The sequence below is a fragment of the Anguilla rostrata genome, chromosome 4, assembly GCF_018555375.3.
Source record: "Anguilla rostrata isolate EN2019 chromosome 4, ASM1855537v3, whole genome shotgun sequence".
Taxonomy (NCBI): Eukaryota; Metazoa; Chordata; class Actinopteri; order Anguilliformes; family Anguillidae; genus Anguilla; species Anguilla rostrata.
This window is the reverse complement of record NC_057936.1, coordinates 29,825,482-29,850,847: the sequence shown is the minus strand read 5'-3', so window position 1 is coordinate 29,850,847 and position 25,366 is coordinate 29,825,482. Positions and strand designations below refer to the sequence as shown.

Here is a 25,366-nt window from a genome sequence, read left to right as displayed (position 1 = left end):
CGGAAGAAAACCGAAGATATTCCAACGAGATAGGAGTTGAGTTAATGCAGTTGCGTTCGTTCCCCCGCCCGCCAGTGTCGTATAAGTGACAGCCACAGACGGAAAAGGTGCAACAGTAGGCTACAGCAGTGAATCCAATGCAATAGAAGAATAACACCTGAAGTGCGAATACCACAGAGGGAACCCTGTTCCGAACAAGTTTTGCAGTATGGGAATATCTTCCTCCAGCCTTCTGGATGAGAGCAAATCCAACTTTGTGAGAGGTAAATTATCAAGGTATCAAACGTGTTATTGTTGCCTACCTTGAAAACGTGAGCAAACTAGCTTAAGATGGGCTACTGCGCACGTATCGCATAGGCTATAGCTATAGTCTAATGTATTACATTAGTAGGTATTTAATGTGTTTTCCCGACATGCAAGATTATATTTGATAAATAATTTCCGTCAGTTAGTGCACTCATCACAGTTTGTCTATATTTTAACTTTTTCCAGTCACTACGAAAAATGGTATCTTCTTAAATTCGCACCCTAGGGCTTCACCAAAAATACTTTTTCAGTCGAAAAGTCTGAGTTGAGCAGGCTATTGATATAGTTACCTATCCATAATATATTTTTATATAGGCTAGTGGTGATCTTATTTAACGCTATTTGAGAGTTCATAACATTTCATGTTTGTGAAATTTTGGAATTATTTGTTAAAATCGATAGAAGCTTGAAGTATTTCCAATGTAGGCTACTTCAGGCGCACCTGGCTACCTAGATCAATGCAAGATATTGACATGACACTTTTAAGAGTTGTGATTTATCTATTTTCCTTTCCAATAATGACTTGTTTAGTCTATTTAAATTGCGGTGTACACACCGTAACATCGGATGGAACGTGAAATTTGACCTCGTCGCAAATGTGTGAAATATTAGCCTAATACGAAAAACGTTTTGTTTAATTTATATTTCTACATGGCATATATATAATCCGATTGGAAAGAAGCACAGATTCCAGTGTTGACTGTACTGCGTACGTTTTATTGGTTAAAAATCAACCTGACTATAGATTCAGTGTTCCAGATCTTATAGTGTGCTGTGGCTTCAGGGCTCCAGATCTTATCCTGTCCTGTGAATAGCCTAATGATGACTGTATGCAATTGACGGTGACTGAAATGGAGCAAGGTCTTAACGTTTTCCAACGTGTTTTTCATTGTTTCAGTTCACATATTTAACTATTTCAAGTTCTCTTCTGGGGTATGAGCTCAAAGTGGCAAACAGCCAATCCTAATTCCTTTCAAAATGTATGATTATCCCATTCCAGCTGTAAAACTTGGACCCTATGTTTGGAATAGACCAATTTGATGTTTGAAGCGTTGAACTATACTGTGTAATTTTTATATGTAAAATAAATCGATTTGAATGCCCTATTAATCTAACCACACAAAATTATAAATGATTAGTGTCCCTGTATTGCATGGGCTGTCTGTATTTATGTAATGATTCATTTTTTTAAAAAATGCTGCAGGCAGGCCTTATATTGTCCAGCAAAAAATGTGGGGAGAACCAAAAGCTGACAATTTAGATATGCAATAATTTCATAATCAATCATTTCATAAACATGGAATACTGATAATGTAATTGAATAAATGATAAAGCATCACTGATTAAACATAAGTGCAGATTAGGTATATTACCGGCTGCAGATGCAGCATTAAAATGTATTTGCTGATAACTGCAGGAGAGACTTAGTTTTCAAAGATCAGGTATCCAGCTTAGTTCTGGAGAAATCTAATACTGAGTTATCCACCAGGATGTTCTGTCTGTGCAGGCCTGACATGCATATGAGGAAATGAAACTAATACATATTGGGGTCCTTGTTCAGCAATGGGGAGTCCTCTTCATTCATTGTTTTCTTGCAAGATCAACATTCTTCATGCAGAGGAATGGCACAGAGTGTCAGTATCAGTGATGGGATCAGGACACTCCAGTCTGTCTACATCATTACATAGACATTGCGCTAGAGATTAAGAGTACCATAGCTTGTTTTTCCCCACCTGAAGAGTGACTGCTCTGAAGCATGACTTACCGTGTGTGTGTTACTGTGCATTTTAATGCGTGTCTGATTATGTGTGTGTGTGTGTGTGTGTTTGTGCATTTGAATGTGTGCCTGAGTCTGTGTGTGTCTGTGTGTGAGAAAGAAAGTAAACATGTCTCATGTTTTCAGGGCAAACTTCAGTTTATGAGTTAGTTCAAGAGAGTATATACATGTTTGCTTTAGATTGTGAAACTAGTCTATGCTAGCTGCATTGAAGTGACATAAGTAAAATTGGAACTGATGAGTTGAACTGGCTTCTCTTTGGTCCTTTTGTATCAACTAAAAAACTCATTAACTTTTCTAGGAGCTGATACATTGTGCACAGGTGTGTATAAATAACCCCAAAAACTGTTCTGAGGAACCAGTGACTAGATTGAAATACGCATTGAAATGACTGCTCCTAAAGGATAGCATTCATCATTAGTTAAATGTCACACTGACATCCACATCTATTGTTGTTAGTGTTAACACAGATTGCCTGTGTCATGCCGTAATCAATCAGACACACAGTGTGATACCAGTCTGTCAGGGAAATGTGAGTATACAACATTGGAGGGCAATATTCTACCTTGAATAAAAATGATCATTTTCTTCGTTAATAGCTTAGCTTGGGATGACTTTAAAAAATGAGGACATGTATTTTTGAATCCTGAGGGTAAACCATGACAGAATACGGTATCCGTGCTATGAAAACATGTACTGCATGCTGAAACATGGTGCCAGGTTGAAGAAAACGGAGTGACACAGTGGATGATATTTGAATGCTGCTATGGTTCCTATCAGCTTCAGTTAAAGCTGAACTGACTCTCAAGGTCTGTAACTTTAGTGTTTTTGCAATGGTGTTGTCCATGTCAAACAAAACAGATCAATTTTATTTGTATAGCACATTTACCGAAACCTGTCACAATGACGCTTTACAGAGTAGCAGAAAAAGAGAAAAAACCAGACGTGAACCCCAAAATAGCAAGCATGTGCAACAGTGTGAAACAATATAGGCCTGATTATTCTTCTAATTTGGTGCTTCATAGGCTTTCCATAGTAATGACACAGATTGCTCTGGAGTACGAATTATTATACAATATGACCAAATGACCCACAAACAATATATTTGTATTGTCCATCCATCCATCCATTGTCGAACACTCTTGATCCTGTTCAGTGTTGTGGGGTGTGCTGGAGCCTATCCCAGCATGCATTGGGTGAGAGGCAGGAATACATCCTGGACAGGTTGCTAATCCATCACAGGGCACACACACCATTCACTCGCACACTTATACCTGATGGCAATTTAGACTGTCATATTAACCTAATATGAGTAAACCAGAGATATTTGAATTATGAATTTTGAACATTGTAGGCACAAATTAAATTCACACAGGATGATAATGCACTATATCCTTATATTCAAACCGTTATTTGGGGGTGGCAAGATATTTTTTGGGAGGTTGTAAACCAGCTGAACTGCATGCCCTGGATCTTTCTTCAGAATCTGAGTGGAGGGTGGAGATTTTGCATTAATACTCAGTCGGGTCATGAGAGAGAATTTTGTTATCGCAGTTGTGCCTCAGCATTCCAAAGCCTCACTGTCAGGGCATTGCTGGCCATGCCTTCTGCTATCTTATGCTTAAATTTTGTTATTTAATCTTCACAAAATGCAACAGAAGGCTACTGCATTAATATATAGAGATATACTGTATGTAAATGAACAGCATGCCTTTTAGAGTTTACATTTTTGTTATTCCAAGTAATCTGAAGTAACTGGAGGATATTGTCTTGAGAGCAGAGTTCATTCATGCACTCTGTGTTAAATCACTGGTAATATTATGTCATGTCTAAACAAAACTGGCTCTTCAGGTCGGGCAAAGAGTGTGTCTGGATCAGCAGCTTGGATTGTTCCACATTCCACAATGCACTGCAGCAGCTGGAAGTGCCTGCATGAAAGAACACCGAAAGGCTGTTAAACAACAGTTAAAGTGGGTAGTTACATCAATGGGTAATTTATACATTTTTTTACATTTAAAAATTGGTGTCTTTTGGCACATTTAAAACAATGTTTGTTTTGCCACTCGAAAGACAAGTGTGACAGCAGCCCTAAAATAAGATCTTCTCTTCCTTGTCCCACAGGCAGTCTTTTTGCCAAGTTTTGTCTAAATCCTCCCTTCAGTTTTGCACTTATCCTGTTCACAGATAGACGGATGAATGAACAGCAAAGATCCCATATGTGCTAAAGAAATGCTACAGCCCAAAAGTTTCGTTTTGCCTTCGTAGTTAGGCGCTGTTCAGACCTGTACTTTGTATCCAGATTGTGTCCAGATTCAGTCGAGACGGATGTCAGTTCACACCTGGCATCAGAATGCGTCTCCACATGCGTCTCGAGTGACCACTTGTGATCAGATCTCACTTCCCCGCTCAATACGCGAATAAACACGTACATCATTTCCGTTTGCAAAGACCAAATGCGTTGTTGTTTTTAACCGGCCGGAGGGAAAAGCAAAACAAAAACAGACTGGGTCTATTCCTTGGGGTGCTCCAGGCAAACCAAATCGCCCAAGATGTTTGACGCACTCGTAATATGTCTCTATGCGCTTTTCGGAATTTTCAAACGTCGTGGACAAAGGCAGCTTACGCGATTTGAGAACCAACCAAAATGATACAGTTCTATCCGCTTCTGTTTTGCTCCAGAAAACGATGTCAGATAGGTCTATTAGCATACATATGGCTTAGCTATGCCCAGAAGTCCTCAATAATAATAATAGTATTTTCCAAGAAATTACAAAAAATCGTTGACGACGTTTCTTTAGGTGCAGCGTCTTTTACTGCTACCACAGAGTGAATGTGTTCGTGAATGCGATGATAACAACATTTTCAGTTACACTGACCTATGAAACGCTATTCCAAAAGCAAAATTAGACATGTTATACATCGTTAGAAAGCTTAAACTCTCACCTACTGAATAAATGAATTTTCAATCAAGCCAAACTGTACTAAAAAGGGCGACAACGCCGTAAACAACACGTGTGGTATTACGCGCAGCTATTTTGGAAGGTACCCAGGCATCACAAATGCCTGTATATTTAACAAACGGATTGTCCAAGACAATATATGACTGAATGGTAAGGTTGTATATTTATTCAATATTTAGTCCCAGATATTGACTGTAGAATGACATGGTATCATTTTTAAAAACTTTGTCTCGTTTATTTCGTTATTCAGTGTGGCTTGTTGTTTTGCACGTTAATATGACGCCGTTGGCGCGCAAATGAGTATGTACTTCTGCTTACGCAGAGGACATCAGTTGACTAGGGGGTCCTACAATGTGGCCCAGGACGCATTTGTGTACACACTGTTAAAAGAATGTGGCCATATGTGACCCAGACCACCTACGAATGTCCTCAATGTGTCCTCAATGTGTCTTGGGAGCGTTCACACCTGTAGTTAGAGCTGTCCACTTGTGATCGGATCACCCAAGACGCATTTTAATACCAGGGCTGAACAGGTGGAACAGTGTGGAACAGAGATAGCGTGCCAGTTAGATTTATAGTATCGCTATAGTCTTAACCACAGGACTCTTCATTTGTATTTTTGCACTACACAGTAAGTTCTAGGTAAATAGGCAAAGCCTTTAGTTCTAGTTTGACTATGTAATGTCAGTGTTTAGGTTTTTTTCCTCTGAAAAAGAAAAGTGGCATTCAATACTGGTCTCTTCAATGCATTTCTAGTTAATGAGGCATCCCTGAGTCAGCCTTGACCATTGTACTCCTGACAAAAAAAACTGAATAGGTCTTTGTTTCTATATTTATCCCTTTCACTTTCATATGTTCTGCTGACCACCATTGGTGACAGACTTCAACCAACCCAAGCAAGTTCTGGACACTAACATTTTTGCCTTCAGCATGAACACCTTCTAGATGCAGAGGAAACAGCACATAATTAAAAGGTCCAGAGTAGCATAGTCATGAGCTATGTCTTACACTGACAGCCACCTGCTCCATTTTCAGACATTGTTTTCCCTGAAGAAATTAAATGAAAATCGCTTCAATTTCAAAACAGCTTTCCCTTTCATTATTTGTGAGTCTGGGGGCTCGACATTTTAAAACCTTGTTGAAATGAAATAATGATATTAGTGGGAAGAGGGCCCCATTCATGTGTGCTTTAACATAGTAGTGTCATTGCAGTGAGAAGGAAAGTGGACATTTAACAGTCCCAAGGCCTGGGAGAACACCGGGGTCATGGCTTGGTAGGAGAACTGACATGAACAAACACATTCCCACATGTCCTTGCAAGGTCTCACAGTTTAGATCGGGTATTTTGAATTGCTGCACGTTGTTGCTGAGAACATGCCTGAAAATCACCCATTAAAGACAACCCCAACTTGTTCCTCAAGTGGATTCACTGTCTCTTTCAGGCTGCACTTGGTACACTAGATGCAATGTATATGTTGCTATGTTTCAGTATTTCTTGTCTTTATTTCTTTTTTATTTAGTTATTTATTTTTTCAGGAGCCATATACTTAATGTTGCTTCACTTCTTGTCATACATATATGTCAGTATCACTGTTATCTTGTTCTCACTAATATTTAACATCCTGTTCCAGCTGCACTAGCAGGAGGTATGTTTTCAGGTCATGGCTGTGAAATACTTTTCCAAGGTGTGCAGTGCACACATTGGTCTGAGTAAGCATGGATAAAAGTCGGAACAGCTCTTCTGGAGCCTCAGAGTACAAATTAATTTCACAGATGTTAGAGAAACGGGGGAAATGGGCTTAGTCCAGCAGGTCAGCAAAACCGTGGCCCTTTTGCTTTAGCATGAATCTTTAAACACTTTATCAGACATGTACTGAACATAACAGCACAGCCTGAGAGATACAGAGATACATAAATATGTTTAGCATGAATTGCGCTTTGGCTGAACTCACAATGCCACAGTTAAACTCGCAGTGTCACGGTTGGTGAAAGTGTAGTGCATTTTTAATATTTGAATTTCAGTCCACATGGGTATTAAGTAAAACATGGGAAGCTTTATTTGAAGGTAATTTAAATATTGCTCATTGTTTCACTATGAGTTTTCTGTTTCTGTCTCGCTCTCTCTCTCTCTCTCTCACTCCCTCTCTATTGTATCGCTCAATTCAGATTAATGTAACATAGTGTATAGGGTGGCTAAGCCGCTTCTGGCATCAGTCTTGAAGTAGTCCTCATTTCAACACATCTCTTTCATTGAAAGAAAAACAGGATATTTTCCACCTGATGGCTTCTTACTGTACCTGCTTCTTCTGATGTATAGTATTGATGATATTTTTCAGACAGCAAGTGGAAATGAGTAAATAATGGGTGGATGTAATTGATTAACATGTCTTCATAAGGTGTACTTAGCCTGATTGACTGTGTGGGGAAAGCACCGCAGACACCTAGGGATCATATAAAAGTGAGGTTCCAGAGGGGTTCTGAGGCAAACACTAAAAGCACTCCCTGTACTGGCTTTTTAATGTCTACTGGAATGCACAGAATGAGTAATAATTTAGAAGAACAGTGATGTGCATAAAGGCTTATACCAAATGCATTCACATCCATTGTTGAGGCTCATTCTGCAAGTGCATCATTAAGTGTTGAGGACATGGGGTCAAATGGTTTCAATTAGTTTTTTCTCTTAGCAGGAAACATCTTTGCCGGTTGTATAAAGGATCTGCATATCCCTGGATGAACAGCCTGCATTTTCAGTGACTTTACGTCATCTTAGCAGTATTTCACTTGGTTAATTGGCTCTTTTCTCTGTGGGAGGCAGCTGGTAGAACCGGTCTGTCCAGAACAGCACACGTTTGTCGAGAGGGCGGTACACACTCTCCCCAGTTGAATGACATATAGCCTTGAAACAGAGCATGACCAAGGACATTTGCATGTTTGCTGTGGTTTGGGAGATATTTGCACTAGTTTTACATCCCCTTGACTATTGAACAGATTTTACCTCAAACTAAAGGCTAGACCTGAATAATTCCTATTATTAAATGTTTTATCATTATGGAGAGGTATTTAATAGTTTTTTAATGTCCATTTTATAGTCTGGTTCTTCGCACTGTACATAAGAAAAGCAGAACAACATGGTGTCCTGTGATATGAGAAAATCTGTTCAGAACAGAAACTTGCGCATGCCACAACGTGGGCATGTACTGACTCAGCTCTAATGTAGACATTTCTGGAAAAGTCGTTCCACATCTACAGAAAACGCAGGTCTCACAACGATAGACTCAACAAAGTCTAGCCACTGACCCCAGGAGTGAAGTCATAGTCTGTCACATATGCAAACACACAGACCTGTACAGTAGCCTTACTGCGCACCCGGTTTCCATAAGCTGATGGAGGAGAGGAGATGCTGCCTGTGTGAGCCAGCGAGTGAGGATGAGGTGTTATGCTGTGGCAGGCTGGTGTGAGCAGGAGGTGGCAGGGCTAATCTCTGTGTAGTGGCATGTGTGAACACAGGCCTTTCTTCCCACTCTACTCCCTGAGAGGAACCATTCTTTCACACGCAGCTGCAGCGGTTTGCTATGCTAAAGCACTGGTCCAGACCGCACCCTCCCTCGCTCCCTCCCTCACCTCACAGGATATCCACTCCACTCACTGTAGTCACTGGGGGCGGTTTGGGCCGGCTATTTTTGGATGCTTGTTTGGAAATAGCTTTGTGCTTTGTTTCTAATCAGCGTTTGTTTCATTGATGCTGTATCCTCCGATTTATTCATTGTTTATTTGTGGCTTGATTGAATATAATGTATCCCCGGGGCGATTTCCCATCGTCGAGATGTCAAGCGGTTTGCAGTTAGGGTACTTGTTCCCTTTTTGACAGGTGAGGTGTGTAACGGCAACATAAACCTTATCTCTGTTAACTACCAATGGGCCTTTGTGCCAGTGTATCGTCATGTAATAAGCTCTGAAAAAAGGTACTTGTTTGAATATTGCCTGTGGTTCATTCAGAAAAATAGGGAAGGTGAAAAGCACTTACCTAAAGGACTGTAGGATGGGCGTATCATCTCCATGAAGTCCTTTTGTGCTGCAGCTACATGCTTTATCTTGTAATTACACGCTGTGGTAATTGCGGTGTAATTACACCTAATTAAAACTATGATCAAGTTGGAAAATGCTCAATTAAACTGAGCTCTCAGACGCACAAGCTCTTGGTAGACAGCTTTGGCATCCCTCTGTTTACAGATTACGGAAAAGCCTTTCTATGAATATAGGGTTGTCTTGAGGCAAATTATATTACATCATGAGAATTTAGAATCTGTAAACTAAAGCATTACAGAAGACTACACTAAGAAAGGTGCAACTCTGTCTACATTTTAACCTTTTTCTCTGTTCACCCTACTGCACAGATCAATGAGTGATCTTTGCTCCATCTCATAGACCTCCCCTCTGCCAGGACAGTACATTCAAAGGAGCAAAGTATTGGCTGGTACTACTAAGCTAGCGTCTCTGCCAAAGTTAACATTGCCTGAGTGGTAAAAATTGGTACAGTTTATAGGGAGAAATTTAAAAAATTTAAAAGGGTCTTTATATTACATTTAGATGACCAAACAGGACGTAGAGAAAATAGAAACCATGAGGGGGTTGCTTTCACATGCATATGTGCCTGTGTCCGACTGTTGGCTCTACTCTGCTTCATTACCTTAACTACATTCTCAATTGACAATGAGTGTGAAGACTGTAATTTCATAAACGAGCTGGACAGGGACACACGGCATATGGAAAAAGCTTCTGGTTCATTTTTCTGTTTTTAGAGGGAAATGTGAGTTTATCCAGCTGTGGCAGTCGCTGGCGCCTGTAAACACTTTGTGGAATCCTCTTAGAATTGTATTCAGTCTCTTTACCCCCCACAGAACAGCCCAACGCTCTCCAGACCAGGAGTCCTGGCCCTGGTGATATTATCTGGGTTGATTCTGAGAGTTTGCTGCCTCCGTGGGGAAACACTAGTGACCCGAATGTCTTGTTTTGGAGGGGGAAGCTGAATGGAATGCGATATTCCATTTCCCACAATTCAGTACACTGGTCATTTACAGGTTAGCCTTGCTCAGCACCAGATAGATTCTGTCACCACTGGAAACCTCTTGGTGTGAGTAGCAGTTATCTCCCCATTACTCTAGATGTTAAAGGGAGCACCGGCAGTTTCCACAGAGGTATTTTATTACTTATGCCTGCGAAAAAAAAACTGAGGTCAGCTGTTCCCAGCACCTCCATTCTGTCATGTGTTCAGATAGCTTATAGTCCAATACCATAATGAGTATAATTGTCTCCTCCATGCTGTTACTCAAAGAGAGACTGATGTGCCAAGCACTCGAACCAACTGTGAGAAAAATAATAACAAGTAATAACAATAACAAGACACATTATCTGCTAGATAGGAAAACAGCAAACACAATTTAACTGCAACCTAAGACACGTGGCAAGAACTGTCGGAATGCTTCTATTGGCCACTAGTTATTCTGCTTTGTCATACATTAATATATTAGGATATCAACTGCACAGGTTAAATGCATTTGGCACTGGATTTTGCTCTGTACCATAATCCTCAATATTAGCGGATAGTGCTGTGTCAGTTTATTTCTTAAGAAATCATTCTGAAAGAATACTGCCAGAGAGGACTGAATCTCGTCTTTCTTTCAGTCTGATTCCAGAGAACATAATCCAGTGAGTAAACAGACTGAGAACTGTCACCATTTCTGACAGCGAGAGAAATGGAGAAAAAGAAGGGAAACTGAATCTTTGCAAAAATCTGTTCAGTACTTGGTTTATTTCAGCTGCTTTTACACAAAATCAGTACTTATAATGACTAATAATTGTACTTAAAATTGAGTTCAAAAGACTAAAAGACGAATGCCTTAACTTTTGTGTGCTGCAGATTTTTGTGTTTTCATTATATCAAACATTGAGTCAGTTTGTCCTTGGAGTGAGTATTGACATAAGCTCCCAAGGTCTTAGCACAGCAGCACAAGCCCTCTCTGAACCCAGTGGAAAAGCACAGGCAAGCTCAGCCTTACGTAAGCATTCCTGCTGTTTTCTGGGATGGACCCTGTGGGCCTGACTGAAGCCTTTACTGTGCCCGGTGGTCAGGAATGGCATGTAGCGATGCATAATTGGCCACAGCATTGCCCATGGAGGAAGGGTTTCACTTTAGCAGAGTGTCCCCTACCTCATTACATATTAGCAAGTCTCTGGCTAATTGGGCATGTACCGTCTGTCTGCACCAAGTCCTGCAGTGCATTGGCTGCAAAGCTCAACCGGTGGACTGCAGGTCTTTGACAGTAACGTGGAGAAATAGTGGATAAAAATGTTTTAACTATCAGGTATTTTCATTGTGTCGATTAAACTGAACAAATATGCTTATCACAGTGCTTATCACAAGTGGGAGATATAATAAGCCAAACTTCTATCACAAACTGTTCTATTACAAAAGACTCATGGACGCAAAAGAAATGCAAAGCTACATTGACCGTCATCATGGCCCTGGATGCCTATATGACTATATAATATGCTGAAGGAGCTCTTTGGCCATTGTGACATAAATAATCACAAGGAGTGGCTAATGTGATCTATAAAGAAAACAAAACAATTATAAATGGCTTCCAAGTTACCCTTTGCTAACCCCGGCAAACACACTATCATTCCCTGGGATCCACATAAATAAGGTCTATTACAAATTATAATAATAAATACAGACTTGCATTTCCTCTAGTCCTGGCCCAGCTACAATGTCTGGTAAACTGAATGGTTTCTGAGGTAGTATTTGGTAAAAGCCTCTAATTAATACAAAGGGAGATACATTGATTTACTGTTTAATAAATACAGGGATCTACAAAACTGTGAGAAGGTACATCTAAAACAATAGTCAGAGACAGTTATTCTATCAAGTGCAATTAGCAATGCTGCTTACTGTCAGTACCATACTCTGCAGAGGCTCTTGTATTGTAACCGCCCAGTAAATGTGTAATTTGTGGAGCTAGACAGCGTAGAATAGACATGGATGTGAGAATCAGTTATATACTATTGAGAGTTCATAAAACTGGAAAGTGGAAACCAGTCAATACCAATCGAATGCAGGTGCAAAGCTTATTGGAAGAGTGACCACTTATCGACAGCACTGGCAAGTTTTCAGCTGGCACAAGGTTACACAGTATGGAAAACTTTTCAGATTTTGCATGGGCGATCCACTGTGTGCATTGTTGAGCATCCATCTGGAGAAGGTGAGTTGGCAGGCAAACGAAAACAACAAGGGAATTTATTCTGATGCTGAGGTCATATTTGCAATAGCTGCTGGTGGTGCCAAATATATAGCTGAGGACATACATTTCCTGAAGCATTCTGTGTCCCTGTGAAAGGGTTCGTATTGTGCAGCAGAGCTCCCTTTCCACTGTGTGAAGCTGTTTTGTGAAAAAGGTTTTGGTTTCCTGCTACAGGCCAAGCAGGTGCGACATTGAAGGACTTCAGCCCTTTCTACAAGCATCAGTACCTGGTGGCCTTCTTCTCCAAGGTTCAGGATGATGTGGAGCAGAAGAAGATGGGCCAGACCCAGCTGCTCAAACAGAGGGTAGGTGGAGACCTACAGTGCATCGCTACAGTGCTGTCAAAGCAAGCAGTGATTTACTGGGCTTTGAAAAGACTGTTACCACAGCACACCTGGGGCTCAGCACTACTCTTTGATTGATTAATGCTGTCTGGCTATGCAGGAGCCCCCAAAGCCTGCAGAGATCCTGTATGAGGAGAATGTACTGTTCTTTGATGATACCAGGAAGTGGAAGGAGCGGTTTGTGGTGGTGCGAGCCAACTACAGTCTGGAATGCCATGACAGCTATGAGGTAACCACTGAGATTCTAGGACCACAGGTCCTTAGTCCTAATTCTTACTATGTTACTTTTGTTTATGTTTTTAAATGTATGTTTATATTTAGAATGAGCTCTTATTTTTTTGGTCATTCTGATTATTATGACCAATATTGTTCTTCCAGACATTTGTGAAAGGTGTACAACCACGGTACAGGCTCCTTCCAACAGGGGGCACTGTGCTGACGTCAGAGGACAAGTACATGGTCTTGGTGGATAAGTTGTGCCCTGACCTCAACAGTAAGTATCGTGGTTAGCTGGAGCGAATGTAGCACATCGTACAGCAGGGAGATAGTGTGGAAGTCCCCACTGTTGGTATTAGAATGGCTGTAGGGAGACAGAGGGCTGCAGAAGGCCAAAAGCAGGGGAATTCCTCCATTTTCAAAATCTTCTGGAATGCAGAGTAGCAGCATTGTGACTGTTTTCAAGCTTCTGTCTCCTGCGTGTGGAATCTGTGGGCAGGTACACAGAACCCTGCACAGGGGCGGGGTGGTGGAGTCAAGCCACGCCTACAGTGAAATTCCAGAGCTCTTTTCTTGTCTCACACAGCTAATGCTATCTCCCACACTGAAACACAAACTCCCCCAACTTCTTCCTCAGTCACATAGGCCCCCAAATACCTGAAAAACTGCTTGTATAGACCTGCCCCCCAAGGACAAAGCAAAGAGAACCAGGTCATTGAAATCTGTAATACACAGATTCCTGACACCAGTCCCTACTGCACTAGAGCCATTTGTCGAAAAAGTCAGTGTGCTTTGCATATTTCCAAGGCTCTGTCATGTTATAGAAGTCGCATAAACTATTTTAAAAAAGTATTCCCACCTAAAATCAGTGAGAAAATCAATAGGAAATTTGATTGTAGTATTTATACATATATAAACATTAAATAAATACATGTCTTTTAAAAGAATAATTACTTAAAAATCAAATATTTATATTTTTCAGCAGCCCAGAATATATATTTGTGACAAAAACCAATACATATAATTGTGTAAGCAACTTTCTACTTTAAAGAAGAAAACTATTTAATATTGATGAATTTTTCCTTCCATAACCTTGGTGTATTCCTACCACATGAGGATTAACTACTATGTTTTTTTTCTGTGGCTAGGCTTATGTAAACAGAAGAGATAATAGCTTTTAGGCTTGGCTTTCTCTAGATCACAAACTGTGTCAGACCGGAACCAGGGAAAGGCAGAATTTTAGACTTGGGCTCCGGGTCTTTCAGCAGTCATGTATGTTTGTGTGGCAGACGTGAAGGAGGAGTTTGCCCCTCCCATGGCAACCGTGCCTGGGCAGTTCCCGGTCTACCTGAGGCTGCCGTACCGCCGGGACTCCTACTTCTGTTTCCGGGAGGAGGCCCGTCGCTCCCGGTTCATCTCCGTCCTGACCGACTGCATCCGACACCAGAACCAAGGTGAAAAGCCAGAAGGGCCGTAGAACCAGCAGCGAGCTTCGCGCAAAACGCCATGAACCTGTTCTAAGCAGCAGGCAAACAGCCCCCATTCAGTGCGTGCAGGTTTCACAATACCATACCACGGGGGAGGGGCTGCTGGTGGCAAACCGCACGAACGCACGCAGGTTTCGCTCTCTCTCACACCCTGCTGCAGCTGCAGAAACACACTGCATGTGCATCCTTCCCACCCCCTCATTTGCAGCGCGCTTTAATGGTCATTCGAATGTGCCGGCCATGCTGAATCAGAGGTGTAAAATCCAGGGGTGAGAAAGTTAAATCCTTGCGATGTGTTTCAACCACCCAGCTGATGTCACTAAATAGTTCTACCTCCTGGCTGAAGAATCATGTTAATTAGCAAATCCAGGGGATTGGAACAAAATACTGGGGAGGCCTTTTACTTTCTGAACCTGGATTTTCCCTGTCTGATCCTAATTATATTTAACAGCAGGTAAATTGATAAACCCAGAATTGGGAACATTCAAACCTAGTTTTACACAAAGTAAACACTTTCCTTCTTCCAAACCTTATATTATTTAAACAGGAAAAGCAAAAGTTTGTTTTTTTTAATTAAAAATATTTGTGACTCACAAGTAATCTGATTTTAGTGTTGTGTCTGAATAGATTTGTTGGGATTCGTGTAAAGTTTGTTTCTTTTCCTGTTTCTTTGCCAGTGAAGTTTTTGTTAGGACAGCAGGAGTGGCTTCTTAGCTGTACTACTTAATACCTGACTCTTAAATCCACGTGTGGCACCAGGCAGTGAGCAGGGCTGACTTTAATGCGTAATGTTTGCCGTTGGATCCATTCAGGCGCTTTGTGGTCTCAGCCTTGGGGGATATGAGCGCATGTGTGGCCTAGTCATTAAGAGAGAGCCCCTCTAACCACCGTGGATCTTTCACCTTTCCACCTCCAGATTTCCTAAGGAAGCCGGCTTGTGAGGTGCTGGCTTTCCGGAAGGCGATCCGGTTCCTCAGACAGGAGAAGGATCTCTATCTCTCATGGGACATGCTGATCGGCAGTGACGTGAGGGTGGGTCACTGCGCCGCACTCTTCAAAACCCCGTCTGATTCAACCAGAAAAAAATGCTCGTGTGACGTTCTAGCCCACAACCGAGATGAGTCAGCCTGTTACACATGCCGCTGGATCGGGGTTCTGAAGGAGGAGCCGGGGTGATTAAGGTCCCACGTAAGCTGAGGCTGTGTTCATGCAGACTAATGCAGCAGAACGGGCCTTTGTGACTTCGGAATACCCGACACCTAAAATGAAAGGAATGTGACACGTCTTTGACTGCACAATGCTGACGACGGTTTGCCACCATGTTAGTCATGCCGTTTGATTGCACCGCCACACCAGTGTCAGCGCTTAGCGGAGATCGCGCACAGGAAGTCCAGCTGATGCTCAGGAAGCAACGCTGCCCAGGTTCGGCTGCAGGTCTATTGTCCTGCGAGCTCACGCGGCTCCACACCGCTCCTCGTCAGATCTCTGCCCTAAAGGAATGAGCACAAGGCTGTGTGCAGAAACAAAGTAGGGAGTTCCCCACAACGGTTTCACCCTTGTGTTCACAGTGTCCGTTAAGCAATAAGAAAAAAGATGTTTACCTTTCCAAATGTATAAATGGGAAATTTGTTGACCCAATGTTTTTTTTTCACTCCCCCCCCAATTGGGGGTATATTTAAAACACAGATTAGACTCAGAGTAAGTATGCTTTAAATCAAAGAGAGAGGCAAAAGGTATTAATCACAACAGTGGTTGGATTAATCTGTTCTAATGCTTCCATAGTAGCAGCACCTTGGTCATTATCCTTCTCCCTAAGAAAGATGAAATCTTTTCTTTCTTTTTAATGTAAGATTGATCTGAACAGGAGAGATGGACAGGGCGTATTCCATCTGGAGCGAATATTGATACGTTCACTTTTGATAGACAGCTGACTCGGCATTTGGGTAGCTAGCTGGCAGAACATGGAGAACTACGTGGGAAATTATACCGACTGACCTCCATGACACAAAACCCAACTGTCAGAATGTTGAGTACAATATCTTCTTTATCCCAGTTATTGGAATATTCCCACCACCGCCTCCAGAGTGGGGTCTGAGGCTGCCAACAGGGCGTGGTTCATATGCCTGAATGGTGATTAATGTTAAAAAACAAGTTAGGCAGCTTGCATAGTTAATCCATTAACCTCATTATTTCATCTGAATAATGTGTCCCTCCCCACACAGCTGCAATTTACATTGCTCTTCAGTTGTGACATGCCCTCTTCAGTTGTGACATGCCCTCGTAATCACTTCTTTTGTGTGTTCAGACTGTGACAGTGTTCTGTGCTGTGTATTAAGTTGCAGTGTGGAAGTGGTCTGTGGGGTGTGTTCAGTTGCTGTGTGGAAGTGCTCTGTGCTTTGTGTTCATTTGCAGTGTGGAAGTGGTTTGTGGGATGTGTTCAGTTGCAGTGTGGAAGTGCTCTGTGCTTTGTGTTCAGTTGCAGTGTGGAAGTGGTTTGTGGGATGTGTTCAGTTGCAGTGTGGAAGTGCTCTGTGCTTTGTGTTCAGTTGCAGTGTGGAAGTGGTTTGTGGGATGTGTTCAGTTGCAGTGTGGAAGTGCTCTGTGCTGTGTGTTCAGTTGCACTGCTACAGTGCTCTGTGTTGTGTGTTCAGTTGCACTGTGACAGTGATCTGTGCTGCATGTTAAGTTGCAGCGTGAGAGTGATCTGTGTTGTGTTCAGTTGCACTGTTACAGTGCTGTGTTATGTGTTCAGTTGCACTGTTACAGTGATCTGTGCTGCATGTTAAGTTTCAGCATGACAGTGCTCTGTGCTGCGTGTTAAGTTTCAGCATGACAGTGCTCTGTGCTGCGTGTTAAGTTTCAGCATGACAGTGCTCTGTGCTGCGTGTTAAGTTGCAGTATGACCGCTCTGTTCTGTATGTTCAGCTGCAGTGTGATGGCACGCAGATACTGACCACGCTGTGTGTTGTGTGATTCAGGTCTTATCCAACCTGGTGATGGAGAAGTTGTTGCCCACTCTGCAGACTGAAATGTTGCCTCGTCTGAAAGGAAGGAAGACAGACAGGAAAAAAGCATGGTTTGCTGTGAGTCGGACATGCAGCCCATTCTCAGGAAAGGGGGTGTTGATGGTCCTACGGGATCCATCCTACAGCGAGATTACACAGGCCTACCAGGATTAAAACAGGCTTTAGTCAGTAAACAGCGTAAACTGTAAAACACATAATTACAATCGACAAGTACAACACTACAACTATCATTGATATCCCTTTTGTCTGTTGCTCTCAAACACCTTAATGAATCCCTTTGCGTATTCCCTGAATCTGTGTGTGAGTGTGTGTGCGCAAGTGTGTGTGAGAATGCCTGTGTGTGTTTGTGTGAATGTCTGTGCGTGTGTGTGCGATTGTGTGTGTATATACATGCATGCTTGCGTGTGTCTGTCAGTCTTGCTCAGGCATTTGAACAGTGTAGTTAATGTCCACCTGTGGGAGCCTGAGACTCAGGAGCTGTGGGGTGCTGGTGCGTAGCCTGTACACATGAGCTCTCCCTGACCCCTGCTGCCCTGCGCGTGTGTGCAGACGGTGGAGGCCGCCTACATCCTGGTCCAGGAGCAGCTCCTCAAGGGGCTGTCGGCTCTGAAGCAGGAATGCAGGGCGGCGGCCAAGCAGCAGGAGGCCCTGATCCGCTCCAACATGGACCAGATCATCTCCTCCCAGGACTTCCTGGCCGGGAAGCTGAGAGGTACGAGGCCACAGACGTCCCTCAGGGGCGGCCGGGTCCTGCAGTCGCTCCTGCTGAAACACTCAGTGAAACGCTCACTCAATTACACATAAAATACAATGAATGTATTCAAATGAAGGATAGTTCTGTTTAAAATAGAGCACATTTTGTAGAATGCTATAATATAATGCAGAAATGTATTGTTCTTTTGAATTGAGGGATATTTGTAGCGGATGAGTACAAAGCAATGGAGGTGTAAAGATAGGAGGGGATTCCTGCTTCCCTGTCAGAGCTGGGACTGGGGGACCTCCTCAGGGTCAGTGGTGCTGCTGTTCTCTGTGAAGCAGTGACTGAACTGCCGGGAGAGTAAAGCAGAGCAGGTGGTGTGAGATGTTTCAGGCCAGGGGCAGGGTGGGGCACCACAGTGTGGTGTACTGTTTCAGAGCAGGCCCTTCATTTGTTCTCGTGATGGTGATGGCGTGTCTCAGATAACATGAAATGTGTTCTTTTAAATTGGGACAGCACATTTCATAGCTCAGACATCTCTCAGATGTTACTTGATTCATCACACATTAGAAGTAAAGCCAAATAGTTCAATAATCATAACCAGCAAAATAGTTCAATAATCTTAACGATTACAGGTAATTGTTTGATCCTCTAAGTTATTTTAGAACAGAGCGCAGTTTTTTAACGATGAAGGACAATTGGGTGAGTGACTCTAGTCAGCTGGCCCCAGGTGATAGCGTAGCCAGCTAACAATAACAGACACTAGCGGTACGACAAACAGTCTTTTGTGGAATGAATCTGGAGAGAGATGAACAGTTAACAATAGAGGAGCTGTCCCCGCTAACTGCACCTCCACTTCGCATGCTGGCACACGGTGTCCCTGTCGGTGCCACGCCCTGTCTCCTATCTGCTCCCAACTACAAACAGCTGCACAAACATCAGCACAATTTACACTGCTGAATATATCACGAGTAAAACAGACATTTTTGATGGTGTTAAGTTTGGTTTTAAGTTTAAAATGCTAAATGAAACCGCTCTTCATTAACCCAACGTCACTTTGCCATTTCAGTTGACGTGTTGGTAGGCATCTCTCTTGAGATGGCTTCTGCCACACAGTAATACACAGGAGCAGACAGCGGGCATGGGCACTTGTATGCCAACATCAGGAAAATTGGCATGTAAATGTGAACCAATTGAACGCTCAATGAACTGTGTTCAATCAAGGCAGATTAGTAACTGCACAAAATGTAATCTGCTGTTAAAGAACCAGCATTAGCCAAGGGAAAACTGCACTTTGTGTGCATTTAAAACAAGAGAAGCAAAGCAGCTGATTTGTGATGTGGTTGTGAGCGGCCCCTGGTCTCTGTGCCGTAGCCGTGGTGACGGAGCCAGCGGAGAGGTTCTGCTCGGAGCACGTGCGGCCGCACCTGGCGCCCGTCCTGGAGGAGCTGATGGGGCCGGTGAGCGCGGGCTTCCAGGAGACGCGGGCGCTGTGCGAGCGCCACATGAGCCAGCTGTGCCAGGACTTCCAGGAGAGCCGCAGCGCCGACGAGCTCAAGCTGGTGAGTGGAGGGGGGCGGGGCTTCAGACGGGCTGTCAGCGAATCAGCGCCGCGGGGGCACGTTACGCTTGCCGACGCCCTGCTGAGGTTGTGAGTGACGCGCGAGGAAGCCCTTGGGAAATGACGCACGAGCGTTGCGTAATCGGGTTCGCGGGGCAGGTCCGGGGACCTTGGAGTGACGCGGACGTTCGAGCGCAGGCTCCGTTTCGGTGCGCTGGTGACCGTGCCGGCGTTTCTCCCCCCTCTCGCCCCCTCCAGGCCCTGGGGCAGCTGCGGAAGACCGATCTCCAAGGCTGCTACGCTCACGTGGACGTCCTCCAGGACCAGCTGCAGGAGCTCCAGAGCCGCTACGGCTTCTCCAACTGCCCCGGCCTGGTGCACAGCACGCAGATCGACATGCAGCAGGTGTGTCAGGAACCGCCAAGACCCAGACCACCGCGTTATACCGCTCACTCCCTTCTTAAACCCTGTTTACAAAACATTCTCAGGGACAGGTGCCAAAAGATCGAATCTCTGGCACCCCCTGTTGTTAAGGTTTTGTCACATTCAGTTCATTTTCAGCAGGCTTCTCTCTATTTGCCGTGTATTTAATCTTTCATTTGGACTTTCAGCTGATGAGGAACGCAGTGTACACATTTGAGCAGCTCCTGCTCACCACCCTGACAGACAATCCTGCAAAGCCAGGCTCTGCAATGGAAAAGGCCAAGCAAAGAGTCTTGAAGGTAGGCAGCCAGGCCCACACCACAATGGGTCTCCTCTCAAATTTACCATTTACTGGCAAACATCACCCATATTCGCAATGGACATCGCTATATTTAAAATGGTCTGAAAGTCATGTGACACTCGTTATATGATGGCCTCTCTTGTGTTGACCAGCAATACGACTATGACAGCAGCACGGTGAGAAAAAGGATCTTCCAGGAGGCCCTGTTGGACATGACTCTCCCTGCCATTAAGAAGAGCCTGGCTCCCACATGCAAACCAGTGAGCCCCTTATAGCTTCCACTTAGCCACTGTCAACTACATACGTCTACAGGCATCACAAATTACACGCTGAGGGTGATTTACCCATAAAGTCTACCCAACAGCCCTTACACATCATACCCCACAATTTACACATACATGTGCTGTACAGATCAAGGAGGAGATTTAGCCGTTCACATGCCACACAACCCTTAGTTCTAATAAACATCTTCTCAACCACTGGGAAAATACAGTAAAGTATGCAGTTAAAGTTCCAACAGATAATATGCATTCTCAATTTATCTCATTACATTATAACCTGAGAATATTTTTAAAATCCAACATTTCCTGCATTTCTATGTGATAAGATTTGATATAAAAATGTATGGGTTGGTTAACTACTATCATTGTGTAAAATGATAACAAAATATAATATATGTGTTTGTCTTTATAGGAACTGCAGGCCTTTGATCAGTACATCTTTGCTGATTATTCAAATTTCATACAAGTGGAAAATGTATATGAAGACATTCTGTTGCAGACATTGGAATGTGAAGTCAGCAAAGGTATGATACCAAAACCGCAAAAATACTGCAGTGTGGTTCACTCATATTAAATACACAGGCAGGTTGTGATTTTAGGCTGGAGGTTATAGCCTGTTAGAAACAATATGTAGAATTGTGTTGCAACAATGCAGTCATTGGAAAAATATTGAAATGGACCCAGCTAACACGAGCTGCAGCCAAATTCAGCTGACCCAGGGCTAAATGATTGCTTTTCCATTGCATTGGCCACAACCTGAGTGTAGCATAAAATGCTACCCTGAATGCTGCTGTCTGCCCAGATCTGACAGGACTTCAGCTCGTCAACCTATAAAAAGAGTCCCTAATATTTTTACCTGCCCCTGGTTGCTAGTTTTAAGAGCTGCTGTGGCGAGCTCTTTTCCGTGTTAACCCTATGCTATAAACACTAACGCTAACAGGACTGAGCTCCTCCTGCAGTCTATGCTAATGCTAGGGGGCTGACCTTACACCAGTTAGTTTGACGAAAGTTAAGCTGTCTGGAACCACAGCTGACTGAGTCATTCTGATTCATGCTGAATAAGGGCCACCAGTGTTCATTAGTCATGTGAGGTAATCTGTGCAGATGTTCTGTTTGTTTTTGTGGAACATACTTCCAGTGCTGTTGCTGATTGGCTTTATTATTCTAAGGGATGTACTGGAGTTGACTGCGTTTGCAATTTTTTTCAGTGGTGAATGAGGCTGCCAGTCTGAAGAAACACAACCTATTTTTGGACGGCACTGACTTACGCCTCACAAGCCAGTCCAGCCTGAGTGAAGGCCCGACCCCGCCTGGATCCATTCCTGCCAGCCCTGTTAAGAGCGCCCAATCACTGACCCCCACCTCTCCGCTGGGAAATGGCCAGCTATTGGCTCCAGAGCAGGGGGACACATCCGGTGTAACAGAGAAAGAGCTGGTTGAGAATGGAGAAAATCAAGTCACAACTGAAACAGTGAATGGGGGCATGCATATCACTCCTGAAACGGAGGAGATTACATCTAGCACAGCTGAAGCTGAAAAACAGGTAACACCTAGCACACCTGAAGCTGTGGAGATAGCATCTAGCACAGCTGAAGCTGACGAACTGGTCACACCGAGCACATCTGTAACTGAGGAGATTACATCCAGCACAGCTGAAGCTGACAAACAGGTCACACCGAGCACACCTGAAACTGAGATTACATCTAGCACAGCTGAAGCAGACAAGCAGGTCATACCTAGCACACCTGAAGCTCAGACGGTAATTCTGCCTAGCCCACCTGAATCTAAGACGGCGATTATGCCTTGTGAAACTGAGAAGGAGCTCACTCCTAGCACAGCTGAAATTGAGCAGGAGAGCAAACCTGACACAGCAGAGGTTGAGAAGGAAAGCACACCGAGCAGTGGTGAAACTGAGGAGGGCATTCCCAGTTTAGCCCAAGTAGAAAAAGAGGACACACCCATTGCGGCAGAGACAAAGGAGGACATGCCAGGTGCAACAGAAGCAGGAGAGGTTGCACCCGCTGCAGCTGAACCAACAGATAAAGACGTCATTTGCACAGCTGCGGCAGAGCAAGAGGAAGTAGTCAGTGTACCTGAGACACCGGCAGAGCCAGCCGCTGCAGCCACCTCACTGCAGAGTGTCGAGCCCCTACCAAGCCCCAGCACTGACTCTGCTGGTGCGGAAAACCCTGATATGGACGGTATGGTGGCTGCCAGTTCCAGTCCTCCTTCGGCCGAGGCTGCCACAGGCACAGACAGCCCATCTGTGCTCGTGATTGACAAGGCTGAAGAGAATGAAGACAGCAATGCTGTGGCTGACCCAGAGGAGGCCTCCACAGATGCTGTCACAGACCCTGGAGCGCCCTCTACAGGTTCCTCTAATGCTGAGGGGCCCAAGATCAGTGTCGACTCCCAGGAGGTGGGTGGCGATACTGGAGCCATGTCCGCTGAGGGCTCCGAGGATGATGACGCTGCCTGGTCCACCACTGACGAGGTCACGGAGAGTGACGTTTCCCTGACCTCCGACCCCACGGCGGAGGGAGCGGGCGCCGTCCCAGAAACCCTCGACGCCGGCCCCGTTTCAGAGGCTACGGAAACTGAAGCGAGCGTCGACCCCGTCCCCACTGCCGAGGAAGCGGAAGGGGGTGCCGTTACCGTGGGAGACGAGCACGCCGCAGAGCCTACGGAGAACGCCCTCCCCACCGCCGTGGTCTCCCCCACAGTCAGCTCTCCGGCCGAGGCCAAGTCGGCTGAGGAGCCTGGGTCAGTGAAGGAGCAAGCCCCAGACTGCATCAGAGAGATCCGCGACCTGGTGGTGGAGGTGATAGAAGTGGAGGAGATGGTGCAGCACTACCCGAACAGCAGCAGCTCATGAACCCTGCTGTCCAGACGCTTCAGCGCCAGAGAGCAGAAACACAGAGAGCGCAGAGGCTAGAGCAGCAGAGCCAGTACCAACGTGCCAGTACAAACCTACGCTTAGCAGTGGACACAGCTACCATGCCTGGTTATCCACATTCTAAATGGACCTTATTTTGAGGATGCAAGCTCTAAGTGGCCTACCATCAATCAAAGTGATTACGTATCCTGTAATACTGTAATCCCCCTGGGCAGGGTCGTAAGAATAGTACATCTCCATTACTCCTGACAGTGTGTAGGTAAAACCAAAAGACCAACAAAAAAAAAAACTTAAAGAACGATTTCCATTTAGCCTAAGGATTTAAGTTTTAATTCCTTGAAGATTAATTTGTTTCGGTTGGCTCAGGCAGTTTCATGTGCAGTGATGGATGTTTTAGATACAGATCGCCTGGCACAGGGCCGTTTGAGGGTCTAAAGCAAGAAAATACGAGTCAAGCAGCTTGAAAGCAGTGTGTACACTGACGTTTGAAAACACTAAAAAAAACTATCCCTTTAAGTAGAATAAAAGTGTCATCTGTGAGTTTCTTGACCAAGTACCAGTTTAGTCATCTGGTAGAAATAGTTGTATAATAAGAGTACTCCTTTTCTTTTTAACATTTATATAATTTATATTATTCAAATGATTTCATGTGAAAATGTTACAAATGTTTTATGCATCGGTGCAGTGTGAAAACTGTTTTGAAGTTAATGAATTACAAGTTGGGAAACTACTGGAATGTTGTGAAAGATACTGTAGTTTGGAATAGGGGTATACCACACTTCACTAATATTAACTTTTTTTGCATTAAGACAACCAAAGCACAGCTCGCTTGTGTATGTTGTGGGATTCCTGTAAGACCCCATATGATCCATTATGGAAATGTTTTGACAGACTCACATTCTACACTGCTTACCATGAGGAAACTGTACATTTCTCTTCATTATGGGAATGTGTTTATACAACATGGGCATCTTGCCTTTGATCTTTGACCTTGTTCTGTTGTGGTAGTTGTAAGTGCTCATTTTCACTTTGGACCATTTTCAGTCCATCGCATATCAGAATCTGCTGTAGAATACACTTACTCTATAAAATTTCACACTGTGAAAACGGTTACACCATACATTATGGTCCTAAAGTGAGAATGATTTTTCACATTTTCATGTTTCCATTTTCATTTCTTGACAGTTTAAAACTGTGACGTCTGCCCAAACTATACAGTCATCCATGATTGCCTGTTCAGTGGGTGTAGTTTTATTTTTTCATTTAATTCTAATCATACTGATTTATGACACCCCCTACTGTGCTATGCGAGGTGAAAGGTAGTGTGTTTGGTTGCATTCCAAATAGGCCCCTTGCCCCCTGTTCCCATCTGCAAGTGATCACTTTGTGTAGGTTTTTTTTTACCTGGGCCATTAAAATAACTTATTTCAGTAGTTCAGTGAGCGGGTGGAGGCATCTTATCAAATGTGACCATCTAATTATCAGACAGAACTGCTGAGATCCATTTGGTCCAAATTAAAGCATTAATAACACTTATGGTGTCAGTAATACTTTACTAATGCAGTTGTACAAACCCTGAGGTTTTCTACATTAACATATACTTTTCTGTGGATAAAGGATATAACCTATTTAATTTACTGCTAAATCATAAGTGAGAATGGAGCAATTGTACACTACATTGGTATGAGAGTGCTCTATACATACATATATATATATATATATATATATATATATATGTATGTATGTACATATATACACATACATACACACATCTCAACAACCAAACTACAGTG

General features: G+C 43.6%; 1 protein-coding gene across 2 annotated transcripts; it reads left to right on the top strand.

Moving 5' to 3' along the window:
• Positions 1–80: 80 nt before the first annotated feature.
• On the top strand, positions 81–25,105 carry niban1a (niban apoptosis regulator 1a). 2 transcript variants are annotated; one of them, XM_064332107.1, is made up of 15 exons: positions 81–263; positions 12,516–12,646; positions 12,786–12,914; positions 13,064–13,178; positions 14,191–14,355; positions 15,305–15,420; positions 17,367–17,471; positions 17,964–18,126; positions 19,486–19,673; positions 19,931–20,077; positions 20,284–20,394; positions 20,549–20,656; positions 21,090–21,201; positions 21,886–22,899; positions 22,933–25,105. In XM_064332107.1, exons 1-15 carry the CDS (start codon positions 209–211, stop codon positions 23,550–23,552), a joined length of 3,279 nt encoding a protein of 1,092 aa, XP_064188177.1. In that variant the 5' UTR covers positions 81–208; the 3' UTR covers positions 23,553–25,105. The 2 variants fall into 2 exon arrangements, with proteins under 2 accessions (XP_064188177.1, XP_064188176.1); XM_064332106.1 differs by having other exon boundaries at positions 21,886–25,105.
• The last annotated feature ends 261 nt before the right edge of the window (positions 25,106–25,366 follow it).